This window comes from Phodopus roborovskii, unplaced genomic scaffold, assembly GCF_943737965.1.
Source record: "Phodopus roborovskii unplaced genomic scaffold, PHOROB, whole genome shotgun sequence".
In the NCBI taxonomy this organism is placed as follows: domain Eukaryota; kingdom Metazoa; phylum Chordata; class Mammalia; order Rodentia; family Cricetidae; genus Phodopus; species Phodopus roborovskii.
This window is the reverse complement of record NW_026126480.1, coordinates 30473203-30500275: the sequence shown is the minus strand read 5'-3', so window position 1 is coordinate 30500275 and position 27073 is coordinate 30473203. Positions and strand designations below refer to the sequence as shown.

The 27073-nt window shown below is 43.8% G+C and overlaps 1 protein-coding gene across 1 annotated transcript in view; it reads left to right on the top strand.

Annotated features, from left to right (window-relative positions):
• Usp31 (ubiquitin specific peptidase 31) overlaps positions 1–2418 on the top strand; it is a 56091-nt gene extending 53673 nt beyond the window's left edge. The window contains exon 16 of the mRNA XM_051192854.1: positions 342–2418. Coding sequence (XP_051048811.1) covers positions 342–1909 — 1568 coding nt within the window. The 3' untranslated portion in view covers positions 1910–2418. The remainder of the gene's footprint in view (positions 1–341) is intronic.
• The last annotated feature ends 24655 nt before the right edge of the window (positions 2419–27073 follow it).

Genomic DNA, 27073 nt, shown 5'->3' with positions numbered 1-27073 from the left:
TGTAGCTGCTTTTATAGGAAGGTCACAGAGCTGAGCAACTGCCTGAACAGCCTGACAGACTGACTATGTCCTTCCAGGAAGCATGCTGACCCTGACATAGGAGGAAATAGATGGGGAACATTTTGCTGACTTCAGAGTTAGCATGACCCTATTTTGTGGATAAGGGAACTGGTCCTCAAAGGGTTGAAAGAAAACAGCTATCTCTGACTCTAGTAAACAGGCCAGCTTTGAAGGTCACGGTCCTGTTGTTCCGCCAGGCTTGCTCTTGCTCTGTCTTCAGTGTCTTAAGGTGTACCAAGTGTTTTTGTTGGTTTAAACTGACAATTTTCTCTGCTGTTCAGGAGGCTTTTCTACTCGACCATTTGTGAGAAGTGTGCAGCGTCAAAGTCTGTCATCCAGATCTTCTGTCACCAGCCCCTTGGCCGTCAATGAAAATTGCATGCGGCCTTCTTGGTCCCTGTCTGCCAAGCTACAGATGCGTTCCAGTTCTCCTTCCCGCTTCTCAGGGGACTCCCCGATCCATGGATCTGCCTCCACCCTTGAAAGGATTGGGGAGGCAGGTGATGACAAAGTCTCCATTTCTTGCTTTGGTAGTCTACGGAACCTTTCTGGTAGCCACCAGGAATCAAGTGACAGTCACAGTAGACGAGAGCACAAGGTTGTGGGCCGGGCCCCACTGGCTGTCATGGAAGGTGTGTTCAAAGATGAGTCAGACTCTCGAAAATTAAACTCCAGTGTTGTAGAAAAACCAAGCAAAAATCTAGCACAAGGGGACTGCTTGGCCCCCATCTCTGATCCTTTTGATAATAATAACCAGATTGCTTATGTGGATCAGAGTGATTCTGTTGACAGCTCTCCAGTCAAAGAGGTGAAACCTCCAAGTCACTCAGACTCCCTCACAAAGAAACCAGAGAGCACAACCAAGAGATCGCCTAGTTCAAAAGGCACTTCTGAGCCAGAGAAGAGCATGCGGAAGGGGAGGCCAGCCTTGGCCAGCCAGGAATCTTCTCTTTCAAGTCCATCCCCTTCTTCACCTGTTCCTGTGAAGGCTTCCATGAAACCTTCCCGCTGTCGGAGCAAAGCAGATTCTTCCAGGGCCAGTGGAAGGCATTCGTTGCCTGCTTCTACCCAACCCAAAAAAGAATCATCCCCCAAGTCCCAGGAATCCATGTCATCGCCTTCACCACAGAAGCAAAAGTCTGCTTCTGCCTTCACTTACTCCTCTTCCTCCATATCTGCCAAAAAAGCCCCAGGCCCTGCCACCAGGGGCTCCCTCCCTTCTGGGAAGAGCAGGACTAATGACCAGAGCTTGAGTAGAGAGGGTTCTAGACAAAGCTTAGGCTCTGACAGAGCCAGTGTCACCTCCACTTCCAAACCCAGCTCCCCTCGAGTGAATCCAGCCAGAGCAGGGGACAGCAGAGTTGATGGCAAACATGTTCGGAGCTCCTCCATGGCCAGTCTGCGCTCACCTAGCACAAGTGTGCGCTCTGGGTTGAAGAGGGACAGCAAGTCTGAGGACAAGGGACTATCCTTCTTTAAGTCAGCCTTGAGACAGAAAGAAACCCGGCGGTCCACTGATCTTGGCAAGACAACCTTGCTGTCCAAAAAGGCTGGTGGGAGCTCTGTCAAGTCAGTCAGTAAGAACACAACAGATGACAAGACAGAGAAAGGCCATCAGCCCCAAGGCTCACAGCAGGCAAACACAAATGCAGTTGGAAAAGAACAGCTTGTCTCCAAGGACCCTGCTTCTGCTAAACATTCCTTGCTGTCTGCTCGCCGATCCAAGTCTTCCCAGCTAGATTCTGGAGTTCCCTTGTCTCCCAGTAGCAGGCTGACCACTGAGAAAGGCTCCAAAAAGCTATCTTCTAGCATGCAAACCTCTGCACGGCCTTCTCAAAAACCTCAGTGATCTTCTGTAATCCGGGTGTTTTATCTGTACAGATGTTTATTTATTTAGAACTCTTCCCTCCCCACTAAAGCCCTCTATGCTTTTATTTTGTATTTTTTGGGGGTCATGTGCCTGACTGTGAGAGAGTATGAATGTGTGTGTGGAATTCAGATTGTTAAAAGCGTCGCCTTATTTTGCCATTGAACCAAATAAGAGCCATAGGCAAAGCATTGATACCAAGTTAACTGGAATAACTGTAGAAAATAGTCTGGGTAGTCCCTTTAGCAACTGTACCAATTTCTTTCTAGAAAACTCTACTGACTTTCATTGGACACTAGGGTTTGGAAACCTGTGAATCAATTAAGCTATCAGTGTGTAGACAGATGAACTGTTTTGACTTGGGTTTCATCTGAGCAGAATTTATCTTCGTATAGATTGTTGAGTGACATCAAGAGCTTGAAAAAACAAACAAAAAACAAAAACTGTGACGCTAACAACAAAATAAACCGAGGGAAAACTTGTTTTCTGCACTTTGGCCCCACCTACCAGTTTTTGTAAGGGCAATATCTTAACACTAATGTTTCTCAGGTATATATACTCAGCTAGTCTAGGTTTGATGTACATTACTAATAAATGAGCTCAAAAGGAAGGTGAAATGGGGGGAGGTAGTGACTGTGTCCTTTCTCCTACTGCCACAGGTAGAGATTTCAGAGGTAGACATAAAATCTTTTGCTACCTTCATATCTGCAGTGATATGCATACCCAAGCCTGTCTTGACTCCTTGGATGTGTCCTAAGATTGCACAAATTTTGGATACTCAGAAAGTCAGTCACCATTTTTTTTTTTTTTTTTTTCCAGTCTAAATTTACTCTCTTAAGGTCATTGGAATTCCGAACTGTAGCAGAACAGTTAATGCCTTTGAAAGATTCCCAGGGAGGAAAAAAAAAAAAAAAATTATTCCAAGCTGGAAGCCTGAGTTGATAGCATTTTCCTTCCCTGATGTTGCTTTTTCTGTCAGATGTTGAGGATCTCATACTGCCCCTTGCGTGCATGCTTACTGCCTTATCTTGTTGCTTGGAAAAGAAGGAAGTTGCCTCCTGCCAAGAGCCACTGACTGTGTGTTGATGTGATGTGAGACAAAGCATTGCATATGCACTTTGGATCCTGCCCATCAGTCTTCCTTTTGACTGCTTTTCAGGAACTCTTATGTCTGCTCTGTTCTGAAGAGTTAATCTCAGATCTAGAACTCAAGCAGAGTCTGGCATATGTTCCCTCTGGCTTGTAGTTGCAAATTGCATTAGTATATATAAAGAGAGGAACCTCACTGAATTCTCACAGACAAAACACAGTTTTCTAAGCCTTGTGGAAATTGCTTGGAAGTACTTTCTAGCCCAGTTTTTTTAGTTGTTTCTTCTCCTCCTCCTTCTTCAAGAGAATCATGGTGTTGATTCTTGAGTAACATTTGTCACTTTGTCATTAAATACAGCATGTTGAGTTAATGTGTTATTAAGTACTAAGGCTCATGGTTCCCATACAGACTTCCTTTTCAGTATTTCTGTGAAGTGACTGCAGTGCATATGTGCATGCAGTTGTGATTTCTGCACTGTCCTTTTGTTTGTTTGTTTGTCTGTTTGTTTGTTTGTTTTTAATACCTCTTGGGAAGTATTTCCAATAGGTTACTTAAGTTTATTTTGCTGCTAGTGTGGACATTAGCTGATAGCTTTCAGGGTCAGGGTGGCTGGGATTTTCAGCCCTTGTGGTATTTGAGGCTTAGATGTTCAGCCTTGTGCACATTACCACAGTGCTCCATGAAGTCCAGTGTATGTGAGCCAGTGTCCACTGCACTCAGTCCTGTACTGGCTGCTTCTATGCCCCCGCCCCAACACACTTTGTGGCTTCCCAAAGCATTGAGGCTTTCTGCTCTGCCTTGGTGTACCTGAGGTGACAGCTGCCTTTGCATGTCAATTATTGTTCAGTGGCACAAGGTCAGTCCCATCAGTGTTTAGCCACTAATCTTACTTTCTTTTGTTATTTTTATTTTCTGAAAAAGCACCAAATGTGAAACCATCAGTATCAGGAATTGAGCATTTGTGTGATTTGAGCCTCTGAAACAGTCTTAGAATTAGAGTGTGATAAGACCAAGGATTTTAATAATAAGCTGTTTGGCCATAATTAAGATGAATAGAAACTAGTTTAATTTTCACATTACTACAAAGTTTTATTCTTGAATGCAGTAGGAATGGACCTCCCTCCCACATGTATCATGTGTTCTTAAAAAATCCAAACAGAAAAACCCTGTATAAGTCTCTTTACTTTTTCGTGGGATCTAGAAATACAATTTCTATAATATAATAAAGTCAAAAAGCTATATGTATATGGAGTTTAGTCCTTATTTCATATTTAATTTAATAAAAAAATCAGGATCTATTACAGCATTGTCTAGGCTATGAAGCTGTGTGCTTATGAGATTGAGACACAGTGAAATCTAGTTCCTGACTTCTGGGGTGCGTTTAAGACCCAAGAAAACCTGCTTTGAAGGTGTTGTCTGAAGTGAAATAGCTGGTGAGAGTGTTGTCACTTGGTTCATTCAGTTCTGGGCAGGGTTAGGGACTTGGTTATTACAGTCTTTTCCCAGTGATTTGGATACACTGAACATAAGTGTATTTTGGGGCCAACATCACCTGCTCAGATGGTTGGCCTGAGCTTCTGCTTGGCAACCCACTGAGCGTGGTTAGGGCAGTCAGTCCCAGGGGGCACACAGCACCAACCAACAGAGTGATACATTGGTAGTAATTTTTTTGGTGTTAAATAAAACTCCATTTTATCCTTGTTCTCTTTTCCTGTAAACATTCTGTGCATGAGGCTACACCATTCCTTAGGTTAGCCTTCCATCTTGCCTTCATGACTCCTCAGATAATGCTAATGTCACTTAAGACTCTCACCAACCTCATTTGTATTATCTTATGCCTGAGAGTAAGTAGTGCCATGCCAGATCAATAGAGCAACGTGGGATATCTGTGTTACGTCACAGTTGTGCAGAGGTCTGAGGTTGCCTTGAACACATGTAATCCTTCTTTAATCATTCATTCATTCAATTCATTTGGACCTGCTTTGTATATAGAGGCAAATGGAAAGCTTCAACACTCTGCTGTAGTTGAGGGGTCCTGGGAGACACCAGAGCAAATGGCCTGCCTTGGAGCAATAGTCTTCAGCAGAAACACCCAAATGTATTCTGGTCAGCAGAGTGAGGTTCTCTTGATTGTCTGGAAAGCAAAAGTGTCCTTGCTGATCTCTGTGTAGTCTTCCTGGCCACTTCTGGCCACTGGTTCAGGCTGAGTGTCTGTACTGTGTTAACGGTTAAAATCTTGTACCTAGTCACTTTGCATTAGAATCAACCCTCTGTTTGTATGAGATGGCTATGGAGATTATTGAGAGATGGGATGCATTGTCACCCCTCTCACTATAATAAATAGGAACAGAGTATTAAGGGAGCAGTAGTGGCAACTTAAGAGAATATGGACTATAGAGTGTGAATAAAGTTCATTTTGGATAAAGCCTCTTTAAGTAGATGGACACATAGCATCATGTTTCATTTTGATAGATTACTAAAAGTTACAGTTTCCTGTGTAAACTGTCATTGAATGCAAAGGTAATTAGTTTTCCAGGTTGGACTTTTGAGCTAGGATGAAAATTGTAAGCACAGTTTCAATAAAACACAGTTTGGAGGTGCATTATTACTTAAATTTTAGGGTTGAGAAGGGCAAAATTTGCTGACAAACCAGTGCCTACTATAAAAACAACTTAGCTGCTCATATGCAGGCTGCTCTTGCTTTAATTTTATAAAGGGTTCATTGCTGTTCAACTGACTGCACCTTTCAGATGGAACGTAATACTTTTTATTTCCCACCTGAAATGTTATTTCAAAGCTCGGTGTCCCATGCTGCCTTTTGACCAGACCCCAAATTGTTTTTTTGCAGCTACCTTTTGAGCATGACTCCCAAGTAAAGACAGCAGTTTTGCATGCCCTCCATCTAGCCCAGAAAGCATGCTTATACTACCTATGCAAGCAACCGATTAAAAAGCATACAGAGAAACTACACTAAACGTTGGGTTTTAAAAAAAAAAAAAAAAAAAAAAAAAAAAAAAACAACTCAGATTCTGGAGCTCTATTTTTGAATTTGTAATTTTTAAAATGTGGCTTAATTATCAGTGTAGATGAGCATGAATGTGAATTTTAGGTTGCTTTGTGTCTATTTCTCTGCCAATCTTTTTGAGCATTGGTGAGATTGTGTATAAAATAGTATTTTGCAAGCAGAGTGGATTGGGTATGTTGACCATACACTGGTGTATATACTGTATTTAGCCTGAAGAATTTCCTAAAGTATTTTGTTCTAAGAAATAACCTGCCATTTTCTATAGATTTTAATTTTTTATATCTTCTAGTATCCTTCATGACAAGGAGAGATGTGGCTTCACATAGTGCTAATAATTTTTAAATGCTTTTGAAAAGACTTGGAGCTATTTAGGAAGGTTCTGGGGCTTCCCAACTGCTGTTCTCAGTAAGATTAAGGGTATGGTATGTATGATAGTATTGTATAATGGATTCAGGTCTAGATCCATCTCACATTCATTAAAAACCATTGTTTCCCATGGGGCGGGGACAGGGACAGGGACAGGTAGGCTCATATCGTATGTGAGAGGTATCTTTGAATCTCATACATACATTGTCTCTGGGCCTTTTCTGGATGCTTCTCCAGACGTCACTAGGATCATCAAGGGACTTGGAATATCTGGGCCTCTCCCCTCTCCCAGGTGTTTGATGTCAATTCGCACTGGCTGGGTCCTGTGACTTTCTCTTTAGTTGCAGTCAGAATTGAAAAGGATATGGCACGCCATCTCTTTGCCAACAACTTATGGCGAAAATCATCACTGCCATGCAAAGTACTCAGGAGGAATTCCAGTTGTGTTGGACAAGAAAATTAAAAGAAGGTGTCAATCCCCTGCTTGAAATTCAGGGGACATGGTGTATTCTGACTTCAAGACCTGATCTGGACCTATTAAGCCTTTTATGGGTGGTATGTCACTTGCCAGTCTGGCAATTGTTCTTACTTCCTGGTGGGAGGCAGAATGCCCTAAGGATTGGATTCATTCCCAGAGCCTCTCTCCAGATCCTGAGACCCATGCAGGAGGGAAGTCACCCCAGATTAGAAAATGGCAGAAGACAGTAGAAAGCACCTATCTAGCCTTGCAAACTGTTCTGCTTTTGACAGCACGGTGGCAAGGCACAGACTGCACTGAGCCTCCTGCTCAGATTGCATTCCTCCACTCTAGGTCTTTCCTACTCAGAATGTAGCATTAGGAGTCCTCTTAAGTTTAAAAACAAATGTGGAGCATTTTATTAGAATTATTTCGGATCTCTCACTGCTATTTTTTTTTTCATGTAATTAAAAAAATCAATACTTATCCAGGAGTTTGGCAGAGGCACATGAAGTTTGGTTTTAATCTGTGGTGAGTTGGGTGCACTTTACTATCTTCAAAATGATCTACTGTGTTATGTGGCCTCATCCCATCGAGCATCAGGCTGCCTACAAAAAGGGAAAAAGAAATAGTTAATCTGACACGGTCCAAATTTTCAAGAGTAATGATATCAGGATAAATCAGAGCTGGAACAGCTTTGGCACAGCCTCCCAAAGTCGAGCTCTCTGCTGCTGTGAACATGGCAGCATGAACTTTCCTCGGTGCTATTCCAGACTGGGGGACTGTGTTTCTGCACTTGCGGTTCTGTGGTCTCTCCTGTAGGCATTTGTGTTCCATGTAGGTCTGCTCACCGACTGTGCCTCTCACCACTGGTTAAAATGGAATTCAGACCCCGTTACCAAAATGGTTTCTTGATTCTATTGTGTATTTACAGCGGTGTTTATTTCCCTAGGTGTCTTAAAAGCTGCATGTCACATCACTGTACACAAAATGCTTTGGTGTCATTCACGAGCCAGTAATGAGCTCTATAAATTGTTCATTGAAAGGATGGCAGAGTATCTGTCCTGCAGGCTGAAAGTGTATCCTACATTTTAAATTATTTTAGGCCAAGTGCATGAGGTGTGTCACTGCCTTCTGTTATTTATTTGTATATTTTACTATTCAAGGTGTATGCACTTTTAAGAAGCAGAATTTATATTTTTATGTTTAAAACATTTTATTTCTGAGACAGCAGTTGGTTATATAGTATACAATTGGAATTAAAAGAAAACTGGAAAATGTAACAAAACATAATAAATTTATTACATGATGGCTTCTCCAAGACACACTCTTCATTTCTCCCCCTTGCCAAATCAGCTTTTCTTTTCCTAGTATTTGTACTGCATCGATTTGTACAACAAAATGTCTTAAAAGTGCAGCATTTCAAATAAAAGCGTCAAGTTACAGGATACTAGGATAATACCATGTAGTCTGGCCAAGTCCCCATGCAATTCCTGTGTAAAAAGATTACATCCATACGTACTCGGTATTCCTAGTCAGAGAGATAAGAGACTATTTGTCCTGAGCTATATAGCTGGGCAAGAAAGAGCTCACATTCTGCCTCACCTCCAACAGGTTTTATTCTTTGCTCCTCTTTAGTGATAAGAGAAAATTGTAACATAAAAAGTATTCTTTCCCCAGCCTTCTCTCACCCCTTACACATAAAGTACCTGCTTTATTTATTTATTGTATGCCTGCACCTAGGGGGAAGCTATACATGACTCTTAGATCCCCTGGAATTTGAAGTTGCTCAAGGAGTGTGGTCCACTGTGTGGCTGCTAGGAACTGGACCCAGGTCTTCTAGAAGAGTAGCCAGTGCTCTTAATTACTGAGCATCTGTCCAGCCTCCTAACATCTGGCTGTTAACCATCTTCTGAGTTGTTTTTCATTTGTTTTTGTTTTTTAGCGGTCTTGCCCACAAAGACAGAACTCTCTAGTGTGTGTGTATGTGTGTGTGTGTGGGGGGGGTGTCGTATCACTTATGACCACTTGGGGGCAATAGAGCTCAGCATTCTCCAGGTAGTTTAAAAGTCCAGTTTTCCAGTTCTTCACAAGGGTGGAAATGCCTTGTTCATCGTGTAAATACTCCAGCCAGCAATTTCTCCCAGAGAAGTGAGTACCATGGAAACACAGCATCATGGCACATCATACAAAACAGCACTTAACCTCCTCCTCTAGTTTGGAGTAGTAAGATTTTCCTTTAACTTAACCACAGCACACTGTTTGCTAAAGATATTTCATTATGGATGCAAATGTTCATGTATCATAAAATACATAGATTTAATATTTGCACAAATATTTAAAGATCACTTTGTCTCCACTGAATTTGGAGGATTATTTTCAAATACTTGGATGCTCAGTGTCTGCAAACATATTTTAGCCTCTGACGTCTTCGTGAAGAAAGCAAAGGTGTGGCAAAGCCCCTTGACCTGGTCCATGTGCCCTTTGTATTAAAGCCCCCATGAGAGATTTGAGGCCTAAGCCAGCAGGAAGTGGCTGAAAACCTGTCATCCCAAGTCAGTGTCGCTTTCCCAGGAGGGTTCCAGACTTCAACAGATGTTTGGTTTTTGCCTGTGGCTCTCTGCCTTTTTTAGGCATCTCCATGTGGGTTGTCCAGGACTTTGATCTGGTGGGAAGGGTCTACCTCATGCAGAGCCCTTTGGGATTCTGCCTTGACTAGATCTTGGATCACCATCACAGTTTCCTCTCCCTGTCAACATTCACTACACAGGGAGGACAAGGGATCTCCACTCAGTGATTTCGCATATGTAGTTCAGTGGATACCTACCTGTTATTTACCGTTTCAGGGCTGTGTCATTAATTTTGGCTGTTTAAACAACTCCATTTTTCTTTTTTCACATTTGAATTTATTTTTTTTACTTTATTATTTTGTGTGTATGAATGTTTTGCCGACACATAATGTTTGTGAACCATGTGCATGCCTGGTGCCCATTGAGATAGGAAGGCCCCGCTGGAACTGGAGTTACAGGTGGTTATGAGCTGCCATGTGGTTACTGGGAATAGAACCTGGTCCTCTGCAAGAGAAAAAGTGCTCTTAACCTTTGCACCAACTCTCCAGTCCTCCCGTTTTTCATGAGCCGAAGGTAATATGACACTTCAATGTTTAGTTAAGACCAAGCATGTGGTATTTTCTAGGTCTTTGTTTATGAAAAATCCATAGACAAAGATCCAGTTTCCAGTTCCAAGCATTCCTTCTGTCTCCTAGAGTAGGCCTCAAGACATTGTGGTATACAGAATGCAGGTGGGCCTCAGCAGTCTCTGGTTCATACAAGGTCATATGGGGTAAGATGACACTTCCCTATCATTCCAAGGCAGAGTCCAGGCCCCTTCTCATAGCACTAGAAGATAGGTACAAGGTCAAAGTAGTGAATGTGACATCAGAGCACCACCCTCCATGCTGTTCCTTAAGGCATTCTGCCTCCTAGCTTTGAGACACTCAAAGGTCCATTTCCTCACCCTCACATCATCTCCCAAATATGTCCTTGCTTCAGAGCACTCCTGGACTGTCCTGGAAAACTTGTAGTTCATGCTGCAGTCTACCTCCTCCCTACCATGTGTTCTGCATGGAGCTTATGCATGCCTGAGGGAGATTTGGTGAGCTGGCCTGCTGCATTTGCTTGCTCTTTTTCCTCTTACAGGAGGGCACATGGTGATGACTCCCTGAACCACTGGGCTAACTGACTTGTCTGAGTCAGCCTTTCTGTGTAGGGGGTGGAGTTACGAAGGTTAAAGGGAAATGATGCTTTCTATTTCTTTCTGTTCTGGACAGAGAAAAGGTTCAGTGAGTGGTTGCTATCATTATAATCATGCTGGAGAAGGGGGCTGACCCTGGAGGCCTTGCAAGATAGCTCTCATTCCACCCAAGGGAAACTACTTTCTAGAAGCCCCAGGAGGCCTTCCCTGGCATGTAGGGCAAGAAGCAGTAGAAGAAGGGAGGAATAGCCATCTGAAGGAACCTCATGTGATCCACTACCTTTGTTCCAAAGTAAATGACAATCTGGAACAGTTTAATTTGGGGGAAAGGATGAGATCCAGTTTGTGCCATTGCACAGTCACCATGACAACAATGTGGTACCTGAGGAGTTAGGATCTTGCTGCATTAATCTGGGTGCAGGCTGCAGGAGGGGTGAACTAGAGTCGTGGGGGTGTAGGAGGGTAGGCAGGATCTGTGCAGAGGAAGCTGACTGCTGGGCTTGAGCCCTGCAACTGAGACTTAACGACTGGAAAATTAGGACAATGTACTCAACTTTTCTGTGCCTGGAGGTCTTCCCCTATTGAATGCAGATTGTGGTGTTTACAGGAGGAAGTATTTAGTTTATGAGGTGTTGTATATATTTACACTAAATTATTAATGTATTTGGTTTTACCGATTATCTTACTGTTTGGTATCTGTATCACCTGCTTTACTTTAACTGTCTAGTTTTTAATAAGTGACTCATTGCCTTCTACCTTCCTTCTACCCTTCCTTCTTCTATACCACCTGCTTTGTATCTGTCTCTTCTTCCTTGATCTTTTAAACACCAAGCACCTGTGTCTGTATAGGGGCGCATGTGTGCGTATGTGTGCGTGTGTGCATATGTGTGTGTGTGTGTGTGTTGTGTCAGTGTACACGTGCATGTGGTTGGACATGTGTGTGCTTGTGTGAAGGGGCCAGAGGTTGACATTGGGAGTCTCAGTTGCTTTCCACCTTGTTTTTTGAGAAAAGCTCTTCTTGTTTAGCTAGGTTAGCTGGCCACCAAGCTCGAGGGATCTGTCTCTGGCTCTCCAATACTGGGGTTCCAGATATGCCCCACCCAACTTGGGCTTTTACTTGATTGTTGCAGATACAAACTCAGATGCTGTGGTTTGTACTACAGATAGTTCACTTGTCCTTGTCCTTACTGTGCCACCAACTCAAAACCTATCTCCTCCTTTATTGGTGTTTTTTGTTGTTAGTTTTTTTATTTTATTTTATTTTTTAATTTTTATGGTTTTTCCAGACAGGGTTTATCTGTATTGCTTTGGAAGCTGTCCAGAAACTAGCTCTGTAGACCAGGCTGGCCTCAAACTCACAGAGATCTGCCTGCCTCTGCCTCCCGAGTGCTGGGATCAAAGGCATGCACCACCAATGCCTGGCCTATCTCCTCCTTTAACTTTAGCTGCCCCTTCATTCTTAAAGACAGGCTCTCCCCCACGTACTTCATACTGACTTCCAACTCACCCCTGCACACTGCAACCCCAAGTACTGAGATGACGGTCATGTACTGCTTTCAGCATTACTTTCTGGATTTCTGAGAGCCTGAGAAACATTATGTTAGTATATCTCACCCCTCAGGGCTTCAGAGCACTTTCATTCTCTTGCCCCTTCTGACCATTTGCTATGCTCATGCATTCTGAGTCTGTGTACATTTAACTATATTAACATTATGCAGTTAGTCTTCCCTTAGATTCGCCAGAACATTTACTTTCATTGCTCTTCAATCTTTCTATAGTTCACCCTGGAATTGGTTTCCTTCTGCCTGAAGAAATCCTGTTACTATTTTATTTTTAAGCCCATGTTAATGGTGGATTCTCTCAGTTCTTATTTGATTAGAAATGTCTTTATATTTTAAAGAGGAAATCATTTGTGTTTATTGATCTGCGTATGTTTTTTTCATTAAAAGGCTGTTAACCTTTTGACTGAGGGGGTATCTGCTCTAGGCACAACAAAGGACCAAACAGCAGCAATGATCTATTTTCTAATTGAAAAAGTTTCTCTGGTTTTTTTTTTTTTGAAAGGAGAAAGAGAAACAAACTAGAGATAAAATCTTTATTCTGGGAAGTAAATGCTTCAGTCTAGAGATTAGGGATGTCGCTCAGTGGAAGAGTGTGTGACTAGATGTTCAAGCCCTAGGTTCCACCCCTAGCACCAAAACAAATAAACAAACAAACAAATAAAAAGTTTAGTTCATACATCTCCTGATTACTGATATGTTGGCTAAATTTTATGTTAACTTAACACAGGCTTCATTTTGGAAGAGAGAGTTTCAATTGAGAAAATACTTCCACCATATTGGCCTGTAGTCTGCAAAGCATTTTCTTAACTAGTGATTGATTCTCTAGGGCCCAGCCCATAATGGGTGGTACCAGCCCCTGGACAGGTGGTCCTGAGTTGTATTTAAGAAAGCAGGCTGAACAAGCCAGTAAGCAACACTTCCATGGCCTCTGCATCAGCTCCTGCCTCCATGTTCCTACAATGATTTCCCTGGGCTATAAAATGAAATAAACTCTTCACTCCCCAAGTTGCTTCGGTCATGTTGTTTTATCAAAGCAGTAGACACACTAAGACAACATGCAAACCAAATTCTACTACAGCCCTGTTTGTCCTCAACAGAACCTTCTCTGCTTACCCCAGCCCTCTCCTTGTTATGTGCTAAGTCTATTCTCTGTCTCCACCAATGAACCTATATTCCACTTGTCATGATCTCTAGTCCAAGCTCTTGTGTCTCTGTCTACATCTGTCTGCTTACCCAACCCAATCTGGATCAGACCATTCTTGATGCTATAACAAAATGCCTTCAGCTGAGAAATTTATAACCACTACAAGTGTTTCACTTCTAGCTTTGGATGTTGGGAATATCAAGGCCATCAGCAGGTACAGTGATTAGAGAGCCTGGTTTTGTAGGCAATACCTGTCACCTGTCCTTTTATGGTGGAAAGGGTGGAGAAGCTACACCACTTTTGCTTTTTATTTTTTCTTTCTTTTTGTTTTGTTTTGACTTTTTTATAATTTATTTATTTTATTTTATTTTATTTTATTTTATTTTGAGACAGAGTTTCTCTGTGTTGTCCTCTGTCCTAAAACTCAGTCTATAGATGAGGCTGTCTTTGAACTCAGAAATCCACCTGTCTCTACCTCCTGAGCACTGGGATTAAAGGCATGTGCCACCTCTGGCCAGCTAAGCTAGTCACTTATCGTAAGGGCAGTTTTTTTTTTTCTTTCTTTCTTTCAAGGTTTATTTATTTATATTGCATACAGTGCTCTGTCTGTATGTATAACCAAAATTCAGAAGAGAGCGAGAGATCTCATTACAGATGGTTGTGAGCCATCATGTGGTTGCTGGGAATTGAACTCAGGCACCTCTGGAAGAGCAGCCAGTGCTCTTAACCTGTGTCATCTCTCCAGCCCCAAGAGCATTTTCTTAAATGTATTAGTTATAACATAATCAGTCATTAATAAGGACTCTCCCTTCATGGGATGGTCACCCCTAAAGGCAGATAGGGAAACAGCAAGATTCAGATGCTAGAACCACCTTTCATCAGTCCTGATAGAATCTGCTTTTTCTTCTGGGCTTCAGTCCTTGATGCTTTCTCTGCCAGGGAACTTTTCTCTCTGATGTTTGCCCTCATATTAAAAGGGACCTCTAAATCCTTGGAACACCAATCCTCTATTCTGCAGTGTGTTTCAGCTCATTACTGCATTTGATTTTAGAGGACTTTGTGGACTTGGAAATTGTTAATTTGTCCACTGACTGTAACACTGGGATGTAGTTACCATGAAAGAGGATCTTTTGTTTGTCTGTCCCTTGATAGGTGCCATTGCAGAGGTCCTTAACAATAGGTGACTGTCTAACCAAAATAGGTTCCATTATTTTAATTTTATGCAGAGGCCCAGAGAGAGTAAATAATGGCAAGTCACAGGCACGGTGCATGGTAGATCTTGACTAGGAATCAAATTTGAACTGTTTTTATTTCAAAGCTTGTGGTTTTATTCACCTATCACTCCAGTACTTGGCAATGAAATAGCAAACTATAGTAACATATACAAGTGTATGTGGTGATATGGTTTCCAGAAGAGGATTCCTTGAAGATAATCCTTTTCTGTGTAATCCCTGAGGAATTTTTACTACAGAAAATCCAGAAGTTGATAAAATTTGTACAATTTGGTAACAGAATTTAGAGGGTGTTCCTGGGTTTATCTTTTTTTTTTTTAAATAATAAAGAAACCTTCATATTTACCCCACAGTTGCAAAAATTATTCAGTGATTTCTCTCATATCCTTTGCTATGCTTATCCTGGGGGCAGCCTATATAACCACAGTACACAGGTCAAAGCCAGGCATTAATGTCATAATACAGATTCCAGTTGGATTTCACCTGTGTACCAGGCTTTTTTCTTTTGGGCCATCAGCCAGCTCCCAAATCATGACACAGGGACTTACTAGTTTTGAATGCTTGATCTTAGCTTAAGCCTGTTTCCAGCTAGCTCTTATAACTTACTCTGTTCCTTTTCATCTCCATTTTGCTCAGGGCTTTTTACCGTTCTTTCCTTCTGTATATCCTGCTTTCACAGCTTCTCCTGGCTTCTGATCCCAGCCACACCCCCTCTCTTTCTCCCTTGTTCTCTTCTTCATCTTGAAGAGCTTACATTTCAACTCCTACTTATTCTTTCTGCCTGACAGCCCCACCTGTCCTTCTCCTGCCTAGCTATTGGCTATTTAGCTTTTTATTTGACCAATCAGGTGCCTTAGGCAGGCAAGGTGACACAGCAACACATTTTCACATAATTAAACATACATCCTTATATCATTAAACAAATGCAGCATAAACAAATGTAACAATCTTTGCTCAGTTAAAGTAATATTCCATAACATACCTGCATGTCTTTTTAATTTTTTTTTTTTGCTAAGAACCCATCTTTGATAATATGTCATATCTAGTTGTCTTGTGGTTTCTCAATTTTTCATGACCTTGACATTTGAAACATCTGAGCCACTTACACAGGATCTCCTTCAAATTAAGGTTTGTCTTATATCTTCTTATGACCTGATTAAGGTTCTACCTTTTTGGGGAAGAGTCCTATAGAAGCAGAGTGCTTTGCTTGGTACTTCTGAAGGCATGGCATGGCATTTATCATGACCATGTCCACTTGGCAAGTCTTACCATTCTGAAATATCTAACCTCTCTTTCATTAGCATTATATATCTTGGCCATGCAAACATCTCATTTCTCCTTAGATCTTGGACCTATCATCCATTGGGTGGATCTTGCCTATGATGCTTTTCTATTACCATGACATTCTAAAGGGTAAAGGGCAGGCTTAAAAACCTCTCTTCAACCTTGGAACACTCAGCCCTAAAGGTGATGTCTCCATGAAATCCCTTCTCTCGGGGCTTAGGGAACTCAACAGAAGAGGAGGTGGAAAGAGCCAGAGGGAATGGAGGACACCACGGAATCAAGGCCTTCAAGACACAAGAGGGCTGGTGCATGTATGAACTCAAGGAGACTGGGGTAAGCATGCATGGCATCTGCACAGGTCTGTACCAGATGGGGCCCTAGAGCTGAAGTAGAAGTGGACCCCCCATACCCAACCCAGAAACTATCTCCAATTGATAACCACTCACAAATGAAAAATTATTTGGATTTTGGGTTTTTTTTTTTTTTTGTTTGCTTGTTTTTTTTTTTTTTTCCAGACAGACAGTGGTGGCATGCAATTTTAATCCCAGCACTCAGGAGGCAGAGGCAGGCAGTTTTCTGTGAGTTTAGGGCTAGCCTGATCTACAGATCAAGTTTCTGGACAGCCAGAGCTACACAAAGAAACCCTGTCTTGAAAAAACAAAACAAGAAAGAAAAGAAAAAGAAATAGTTTTCTCCAAAGGCATCAGGTCTCACTGGAGAAATAAACCACTCTTAAGGGCAGGCCCCATGCCAAGTGGTAGATGGCTAACACAAAATGAAGTCAACAGCATCATTAAAAATTAGGTTTTTTTTTTGTTCACCTTACAGGTCCTTTACAAATACTTTTTATGGCTTCTAGTTATATGTTTTTAAGGGAGTCCTGGGGGGTGCAAACGTTTGTATTTCTGCATCTCTATGTGTTTCTTGAGCTTTATATAACTTTGGCTCTTTTTTCCCCCCTTGTTTGATTGTTTTGTCCTAGTCTAATCTCTCTTTCTTTCTTTCTTCCTTCCTTTCTTTCTTTCTTTCTTTCTCTCTCTTAAATTTATCTTATTGTATTTTATTATTATTGCTTAGAGGCCTGATGTTTTTCCCTTTTAAGGAGAGACAGAAAGGGTGTGGATCTGAATGGGAAGGGAGGTGGGGAAGAACTGGGGGAAGTTAGGGGTAGGGAAAATATTGCATTAAAAAATCAAATCTGTTTTCAATAAAAGAAACAAAACAAAACTTCTCTTTGTTTGAAGCCCAGAGGCATGATGGGTACCAGGAAGCCTGCAACCTCACCTATGCCATCAAGGACTGAGCCATTTATTTTTCTCTCTGCTCTTCCTAGTGGCTTTGCCTTCAAATTTGTCCTTAGTGACTGTCATAGTTCTGACGAGAAAACAGAACCAACTCCTTCCAGATCCTCCCCACCTCCCCACCCACGAGGAAATAAAATGTTTCTCAGAATGGCCCATTCTCTAAGAATCTTCCTTCCCTTCCCTCTAAGCAGGATCTGGGTCTAGTTCCTCAGTTCTCAACCTTCCCAATGCTTCCTCATGTGGTGACCCCCAACCATAAAATTATTGTTGCTACTGAATAACCATATTTTTAATACTGTTATGGATTGTCATGTAGATATCTGATATGCAGGATTGTCTTAGGTGACTCCTGCAAAAGGGCTTTTTTGAGCCCCTCCCCCAAGGGTTGCAACCATTGGTCTAGAGCCTATAAAGGAATAGCAAGCAAGGAGGAGGAAGGGTCTGGCATTCCCACTAGGGGATCTGTCACAAAGGCACTTGGAGGGGGCACTTTGGGGAGGAGGCAGCCATATCATGCCTGTCAGCACTTAGGAAAGTCTTGTGGAATGACTGAGGTTAGGCCAGGAAGGTTCACACAGCTCTTGGCTGTGTTGTCCTAGGGAAGATGAATCTAGGGATGAGTAAGATCAGTATGACAGCACCAGTAGCCAGGTGGGTTCCTGGTAGGAACAACTGTAACTCAACTGCTCTCTGCTTAGTTTCATAGTGCTGAGGTCTCCAGCTGGGGCCTAACCTCCACCCTGCAATCACCTGTCCCAAAGCCTTAGAGATTCCTCAGGACACATATTAGGAGGAAGCCAGAGAGACCCACCTACCTGGCTAAACCACCCTTGCCCTGAAGCTTCCTTAGAGACAGAATGGTGGGGCTTCTCTGTACTCTCGAGTCTTTCTCTGGGGGGGCTCTGACACAGCTGGGTAACTTGTTTGGTAAATAATGACATTGTTATAAATATTTAACAAGTCAAGGGACTGCAGTGCATGAAAAATTGATGAGGTCCCTGGGTGGGAAATGCAGACTTCTTTCCCTATGCTCGGGGGAGGTGGTTAGAGTCTGACGTGGGCTCAGGCTGACACCTGTATTTGTGGTAGAGTTGATGAATGGCCGGAGAAATAGTCTCCATGTTTAGGAAGCATCAATCCATCATGCCAGAGCTTAGGCTGAGGGAGAAATTCGCAGCCATTAATATTGCCCATGTTTATTAAGCCCCACGTGCAGCATGAGACAGCCAGTCCCATGTTGGTCCTGGGAGCGGTGCCTCTGGAAAGGGCACGGTGGCTCCTTGATGAATGACTTTAATAAGCAGCAGCTTGGAAGTCCCTCCAAGTAAGAAACTAATAACAATAATTAGATGTTTCTTAATCATTTATTTATTTTATAATGTATGCCCTGCCTGCTTCCGGAAAAAGAATGGAAGTGGCTTGCAATTAAAACACATCTAGCCAGGATGGTTCAAATGAAGATAAACAGGAGATCAGCAAGCAGATAGAGGGAGTGAATTTTTCTTAATCAACTTTCCTGTTACCAGCTGAGAATATTGTATTCCCTCTCCTCAGCAGTCACCTCTGGCTGTGCGGAGCCATGGGAGCGCATGTACAGCAGCAGCCAGCAGTGTCATGGGGACAAGAGGCTGAGGTGTAGCATCCTGTGACCTGTAGCCTGGCATCTCTGGACTGCCAGCTGCATCCAAATTTCATTCATCATAGGCCCAATCTAATCTGTGTGTCTGCAGCAGCGCCGCATAAAAAGTTAATGCCCCTGTGTCAGGCAAACTTGTCAGAGTGACAGTGTAGTGAGGGAATAACAAAAGGGCAAAGCCCACAGTGCTTTCTACTTAACAGCTACTCTTGTATGCTCTGAACAAGCCCCTCTGAGCACTGGTGTCTGGATTAATGGGCCTCAGCAGCTAGCCACTCCCTTTGGGCTGAGGGCAGAGAGCCTGTCCCTGGGCAGCCACTGCACCTGTGTACCAGGACCTCCCTACCCACCTGCCAGGTGAGAGCCAACGCCCTTGTGGTCACAGATGGGTAGCTTGTGTTTGCTGGGCTGTCTGGATACAGAGAAGAAGGTAGGAAGCTCCTCCTCAGAAATCGCACCAGCGCAGGGATGTTTGGGAGGCTCCAGAGTTGGAACACCTGGGATTAGGTGGAACTGGGTGGAGCTGAGCATCACCTGTGGCTTCTTCAGACCCTGGGATGTCCAGGCCAAACTTCTCAGCATCTTTAAATACTGCACAAACCATTGTCCCACTGGATGCATTTTCCCACACCCTCCTCTTTTAAGGTTGTAGAAATTGAAGGAGCTGCCTAATTCTTGTATCAGTAAAGCTCAGGCACAGTGTCTGGAATCATGGAGCTTGAAGCCTGGAACTCTGTGTTCAAATCCCAGTCTTATCGTTTTTGTGACCTGAAGCAAATTATTTATCATTTTTGTGGCTCTGTTTCATTATGTAGAATACCAAGGCAAATGTATTGATTAGACTCACTTTACCCTTGGTCTTTATCCAAGGTGAGTGGTTAAAGAGGGGGCATAAAACAGAGACTTAGCTTAGTGCACACTGAAAAGCCCTAAGGCTGGAGCTTTGAGGACAGTCTTGGGGTTTTGTTGACTTGGGAAAGGTATGGGGAGAAGTCTCCACCATCTGGCTAGGAAGATGGATCAGGTAGCAAAGTGCTTGCCATGCAAACATGAGGACCTCAGTTTGGGTCCCCAAAACTCACATAAAAACAAAAGCAGTACTGAATACATGCCTGCAATTACGGTGTTGGGAGACTGAGGCAGGTGGAAACCTGTAACTGGCAAGCCAATCTAGCTGTACTGAGGAGCTCCAGGTTCAGTGAGGGACCCAGCTTGGAAAATAAGGTGGAGACAGGTTGAGCACACCTGATGTTGACTTCAAGTTTTCTCTCTCTCCTCTTCCAAAGGCATACCTGGAAACACAAACATGGTACATACGATACAAAGTTTATTAGACGAGCAGCCCTCATGTCCACCAATGCGAAGTAAAGTACTTCCTCAGAACACTTCTTTTATATCCTCTGTGGAAAGTTCGTTGTGTTTTTTGACGTGACTACCCCAAGTCTCTTTCCTCTGACATATTAGACTCCCCTTGGGAATGAAAGCTGACAGAAACTTGGGGCCTGAGAAGAGGGTGCGCAGATATGAGCACTTGCTGCACTCACAGAAAACCCAGCACCCACACCAGTGTCTCACAATCCTGTAAGTCCAGCCCTAGGGGATCCAACACCCTCTTCTTGCCTCCAAGGGCACCTGCGTGTGTGGTGCATACAAAGACGAGCAGGCACACGTGAACACAAATAAAAATAAATGCAAATGTAAAATCACAGAACTTTAATGTGGAGATTCTGGTCAGATGGGTCTTTAGTGAAGCCCCGGTGATACTGTGGCGGCAGTGAGCAGTTATCTCTGAAAATCCCCACCCTCTCCAGGGCAGCACTGTTTAATTTGGAACACAATCCCATTGGGTACTGTAGAAGGTGATGACCGAGTCAGAGGCACTCGCGGGAGACACGGAGGACAGAATGTAGGATCCAGAGGGTCTGTGCGGAAGAGCAGGGTGGCCGTCCTGCTTCTTCCTCTGACCTATGAAATAGGAACCTTGGTTAATACTCAGAAAGTGTGAAAGAGGCATTAGGGAACACATTGACTTCTCTGGATCAATGATCTCATCTTCCTTTCCTCCTTCTTTACCCACCAGAGGCCCGTGCTCCTGGGCTCCTTTCAGGTCAGTAGTGTCACCCATACATTCCAGCCAGCATGATGTAAGAGAAAGTTCTCTATGCAACTTGCAGATTGTGTCTTTAAGAGGGAAGCAGTGTGCCCCTCACCTCCTCTCTTCTACACTTCTTGATACCTGGAGAAACTGCCCGGGGCAGCAATGGAAGGCTCCTGCCAGGGGTGAGTGGGCAGCGCAGCCCCACAGCTCTGGACTGCACCCTTTTGAACAGGGGAGAAAAACTAAAAGCCAACTATTTGATTTAAATTACCAAACCACTGGCTGCTTTGGAGCGCAGCCCTGTCTCATCTATGCTTCATTTGACACCGACTTTATCATCCTCCAGAATTCCAGGAGGAGGAGGGGAAAGGAGGTGTGGGGTGGCAGGCGAAGAGGGAGGAATGAATAGGAGAAATCTTGCTACTTAATGGATCTTAGATTCCATTGAGGTGTTTTCTGATTCTGTAGCCAGGTCAGCCCCTTTTCCTCTCCACTGTCAAATATCTCTTAAGTCCTACATTAGTCACTTTTCTCCACTGTGACCAAATCACCAGGAAGAAACTGAAAGAAAGAACAGTTTATTTTGGTTTATGGTTTCAGAGAGAAATCTGCCCTCCATAGCAAAGGAAGCATGGAGGAGCCCACAGTGTAGGAGCATGTGATAGAAATATCTCATGTGGAACAGGAATCAGGGATAGATATAGCCATGAAAGGTCTTCTCATAGCGACCAATTTCCACCTCCTCCCTTAAAGCTACACATGGTCCTGCTGGTTGGGATGTTCAACCTATTGACTTCGTGATAGGATGTTATTGTCTCCAAAGTTCATACTCCAGAACCATGCAATTGAATTACAAAAATAAATAAATAAACAAATCACAGTAGAACCTCCATGATTTGGGCTGTATCTATCCAGGGCTGTGTGTGGTCTCTGGGCCACAGTTTGGGCACCTTTCCCCGTGGACCCAGCATTCAAACGAAAGCTGTGGAGACATCTCAGGTTCGAACCATGAACATCTGCCACCTCTGATTTAAGGCATCTCCCATGGCTGTGTCTTGTGTCTGTGCCCATTCTGTTGGCTCTAGGGTACCTGTTTGGTTTTTTTTTTTTTTTCCTCTGCTGGCTCAAGCTTTCAGTGTGCCACCAGGGTGGGGGACACAGAATGTGAGTTCTTGGCCCTTTAGCTTTCTGTTGTTAGGGGTCAATCATCTGCAACCATTCCAGGCCCAGATCTTGTGGTTAGAACTCAAAACTGCAGTGCCAATAGTTCCTTATAGATGCTACCTGGATGCCCAATATTTTCCCAAAGAGTTTCTCATTCATTCAACAGATATTCATGGACTACTCCCTGTAAGCTGGACACTGAGGATATGGTAAAGGAGATGAGGGTATGGCAAAACAGGTGTGCTCCTTTGCCTTTGTAGAGCCTTTCTTTCTCATCCCTTTCTGTTGATGTGATAAAACACTCAGCTTGAAAGTGGGGCAGGGGGATTTATTTGGCTTAAACTTGACCCAGTTCATAGTTTCTCAATGAGAGAAGTCGGGGTAGAAACTTGAAGAAACCATGGAGGGATACTGCTTGCTGGCTCGCTTTTTGCTTGGCTACTTTTCTTTCCAGCCCATGGCCACTAGCCCAGGGAGTGGTGCTGCCCACAGTGGGCTAGGCCCTCCTACATCAACTGGAAATCAAGACACACCCATAGGTCAGCCTAATCAGGGCAATCCCTCAGTTGGAGATTCCCTTCTCGGGTGACTGTAGATTGTGTCAAGTTGACAGCCAAAACTACCGAGAATTGTAGATTATAGCCGAGTGGAGAGAAAGATATTAGCTAAGAAGCCACCTTGACTTACGTGATTAACAGAAATATTTGTATTTCTCTACCTTGTTTGGGTTTATTTGAAAAAAAAAAATGAGAGTGCCAGCTATCTGTGTCTGTTCTCTCTGTAATTGGGAAAATCCCTAGCATTATTTTGATTCTTATATTGACTTTCCACCTGATGAAACTGCAAAGAAATGAGCTGAGAAAAGGTTTCACAGGCCACATGATGACTTTTGTCCACATGTCTGATACTTTTCCTCCAGTAACTCATTGAACTGTTCTAGTGTAAAGGAAAGGGAAAGCTCTAAGCAGGAGACAGGGTGACACTCGAATCCCCAAGGCATCAATTGGCAGAGAATTCCTTTGTTAGGGGAGCCAGCAATCCACTGAGGCAAAGCTTTGAGAAGATGCTGGCTGAAGATTTGGTGAAAGGAGCCCCCCAACTCTAACATGACTTAGGGTTGCTATTGCTGGGAAGAGATATCCATGACCACAGTGTGACCATTTTCTTACAGAGGAAAACATTTCATTGTTGCTGGCTTATAATTCAGCGGTTTAGTCCATTACCATGATGGTGGGAAGCATGGTGGCAGACAGGCAGATGTGGTGCTGGAGAGGGAACTGAGAGTTCTACATCCAGATCCACAGGCAGCAGCAGGAAGAGAGAGACCCACTGGACCTGGCTTGAACATTTGAAACCCCAAAGCCCACCCCCAGTGACACACTTCCTCCAACAAGGCAACCCTATTTCAATAAGGCCACACCTCCTATTGCCACTCCCTGTGGGCCTTTGGAGGTCATTTTCATTCAAACCACCACAATCCCTAAGCCCCACAGCATCTGTTAAACCAGTGAAGGGCAGAGCAGCCAGAGGAATGTGCCTTGAACTTCCAAGCACGGATGGATATTCTAAAGAGCTGTAGAGAGTGGCCACCGCGATCCTTCCAGGTAGTGAATTGGACAGCATTATGAACTAATAAACTAAGTGAGAAAGGCTTTTCCCACAGACTGACAGGGAGAATAGTCTGTTCCAAAGGACATATGTCTCTCAATTTTCTGTGACTCAAGTCAGTTAAAGAAACAGCTAGATGGTCTGACCTGTGGCATTCCCTTCTCTTTTGGACTCCCGGTCCATCGATGTGAAGGACTACTAACAAAGCCCATTTTTGGTGACTGGCATTGACCTCTCTGGACCTTATTGTTGTGAAAGCCTACAGTTCTATATGGACATCGTGTGTAGACTGCTCTAAGTTCTAAATGCATCATTAAGCCAATTGAGCATTAGAGTTAGGTAAGTACGGTTAGTATGTAAGTTCGATCGTAGAGACCCACAGGGTGGAAGGAGAGAACTGACTTCTGAGAGCTGTCCTCTGACCTGCACAGACACGCCATGACTTATGCACTCTGCCCCCCCCCCCAATGCAATGAAAAAAAATTCAAGTCAATAACAGAAATTAGGAGAATTCACAATATGTGGGAAGTGAAAAGTTGAGGCAACATACAAAATATATGAAATGTACTAAAACAGAAAGCTTTGCCCACGAACACAGAACACCCATGTTTTAAAAAGAAAGCTGCATGTGGCAGCTCACATCTTTAGCCCAGCACTTAGGAGACTGAGGCAGGAGGATTGTTGTGGGTCAGACGAGATCCTGTTTCAAATTAGCATCAGCAACAACACAAGAAATAAACAATAATTAAATACAAATATAAGATATGAAACAGGGGCTGGAGAGATGGCTCAGAGGTTAAGAACACTGGCTGCTCTACCAGAGGTCCTGGGTTAAATTCCCAGCCAAACATATGGTGGTTCACAACCATCTGTAATGAGATCTGGTGCCCTCTTCTGGCCTGCAGAGATACATGCAGGCAGAACACTGTATACATAATAAATAAATCTTAAGAACACTGAATACATAATAAATAAATTTTTAAAAAGATATGAAGTAGAAAGACTGGTATTTGAGTGTAGGAGTCTGCGGTTGTCAGGTCCTCTGGATCTGGAGCATGGATGGTTGTTGAGCTGCCTTGTGGGTGACGGGAACCAACTTCAGGTCCTCTGTAAGAGCAGTGTGAATTCTCAGTCAGTCACTGAGTCATCTCTTCATCTCCAACATACAAGGTTTCTTGTTGGCAATGAGAACACTCAAAAGTAGAGTGGAGTGGTATACTGGCGAGTTTTAAGTTAACTTGACACAAGGAAGAGCCATTAGAGAGAAGGGAACCTCAATTGAGAAAATGCCTCCTACAGATCCAGATTTAAGCAAGCCTTTAGGGTATTTTCCTTCTTTCTTTCTTTCTTTCTTCCTTCCTTCCTTCCTTCCTTCCTTCCTTCCTTTCTTTCTTCCTTTCTTCCTTTCTAAGCATTGTTTTTATAAATTTTTTTGTATCTTTCACATCACACCTCCTGATCCTAGCTATCTCTCTCCCCGCCCCCAAAATAAAACAAAATAAAATTAAAGAGAAAAAAAAGAAGGAAGAAGGGGGAAATCTCATTATGGAAGCTGCAGCGTGGCATGTGACACAGGTAGTCACGCAGTAAACACCTTTACCCATACATTGTCACGTGCAGGCATTTATCACAAAGGCCTGGTTCAAGGCCCCTGGTCGCTGCTACCCATCAATGCTGGGCCAACAGTGGGACTCTTTCTGGACATCCTGTTATTGCCCTGTGTTGTGGAGATCCTACAGCCCTGGATATGAAGTACTGCCTGCCCCTCCCCCACCCCCAACTTGCCTCCCTGCTCCAGCAGATCACAGATGGGGTAGATGGTAGATGTTGGGGTGGGCCAACATATAACCTGGTTCTGGGTAGTTGCAGGGTTGGTCAGCCTGCCAACTCTCCTGTCCTCACCACCAGGGTGAGCTCTCCAGCACTGCCCTGGCTAGTTCACCCCTTGCAGCCACGAGTCAGGTATGGAGCCAGTTCTCCTGGTTTCATGTCCTCAGGATTGGTCCTCCCAAACCTACACCTTAAGGGCCAGCTCTACTGTGTTGTCCAGGTGTAGGGGACACTCTCCCGAGTGCTGCAGGGCTGGCTCAGCCACACCTCCACCTATAGGACTGGCTCTACTGTGTGGCCCAGGTGAGGTGCTGTCCTGAGTGCTGCAGCTGAGGGGCAACCCCCTGACTTAGGTGTTGATGGGCAGGGGGTGGAGGTGTAGGCAACTCTTCTCTGCCCGTGCCGCCACAAGATAGTGAGTAATGGGGACAGCTCTCCCATGCTCACAACTTTGGGGCTGGTGGAGGTGCCACCAACAGGCAGGTGCGGGGTCCACTTTCCCTAGTGCTGCAGCTGGTAAGGGGAGGGTCACTCCCTCACCCACCTCAGGTGGCAGGGCCAAGGAGGGGAGGGCATCTTTTCCTTGTCTGTACCACCCCATGGCAGGCAAGAGGGGTATGGCAACTGTCCCACTCTCACAGCTACCTCAACCAGTGCGGGCCTCTGCCAACAGGGTCAGCTCTATGGCTCTATGGTGCTGCCCAGGTGAGGAACAGGGTAGGGCATTTTCTTAATTAGTGAATCATGGGGGAGAGACAAGCCCATTATGGGTGGTGCCATCCCTGGGCTGGCATCCTTGGGGTCTATAAAAGAGCAGGCTGGCTGGGTGGTGGTGGCTCATGCCTTTGATCCCAGTAACTGGGAGGCAGAAGCAGGAGGATCTCTGTGACTTCAAGGCCAATCTGGTCTACAGAGTGATTTCTAGAAAAGTCAGGGCTGTTTCACAGGGAAACCCTATCTCAAAAAACAAGAACAAACAAGCAAGAAGAAAAACAAACAACAACAACAAACAAAAACAGAGTAGGCTGATAGTCTGAGCAAGCCTTAAGGAGCAAACCAGTAAGCAGCATCCCTCCATGGATTCTGCATCAGCTCCTGCCTCTAGGTTCTTGCCCTGTTTGAGCTCCTGTCCCAACTTCCTTTGATGGTGAACTGTGATGTTAAATCACAAGCTGGACAAACCATTTTCTTCCTAAGTTGCTTTGGTCATGGGGTTTTATCCTGACAATAGAAACCCTGACTAAAGCAATTTGGTACCAGGAGTAGAGGTATTTCTGTGACAGACCTGACCATGTTTTGGGGAGTATTATGGAAGGATTTTGGAACTTTGGGTTAGAAAAGCCATTGAGTATTGAGAGCTCAGTGGAATGTTCTATAGGAGCTTGGAAGATGAGCAGTACAGAAGATGGAAGCCTGGTTTGTGAAGTTTCAGAGGGAAATTTCCAGACTCTAATAGGGCCATTTGCTATTTTGAATTTTGATTCTGTCATCCAGGCCAGCTGGGGCTGAAGAGTCATCATGATTAACAAGAGACCAGCACCATTGAAAAGAAACCTTTGAGTTACTGGGACAATTGAGGATGATCAGCTGGAG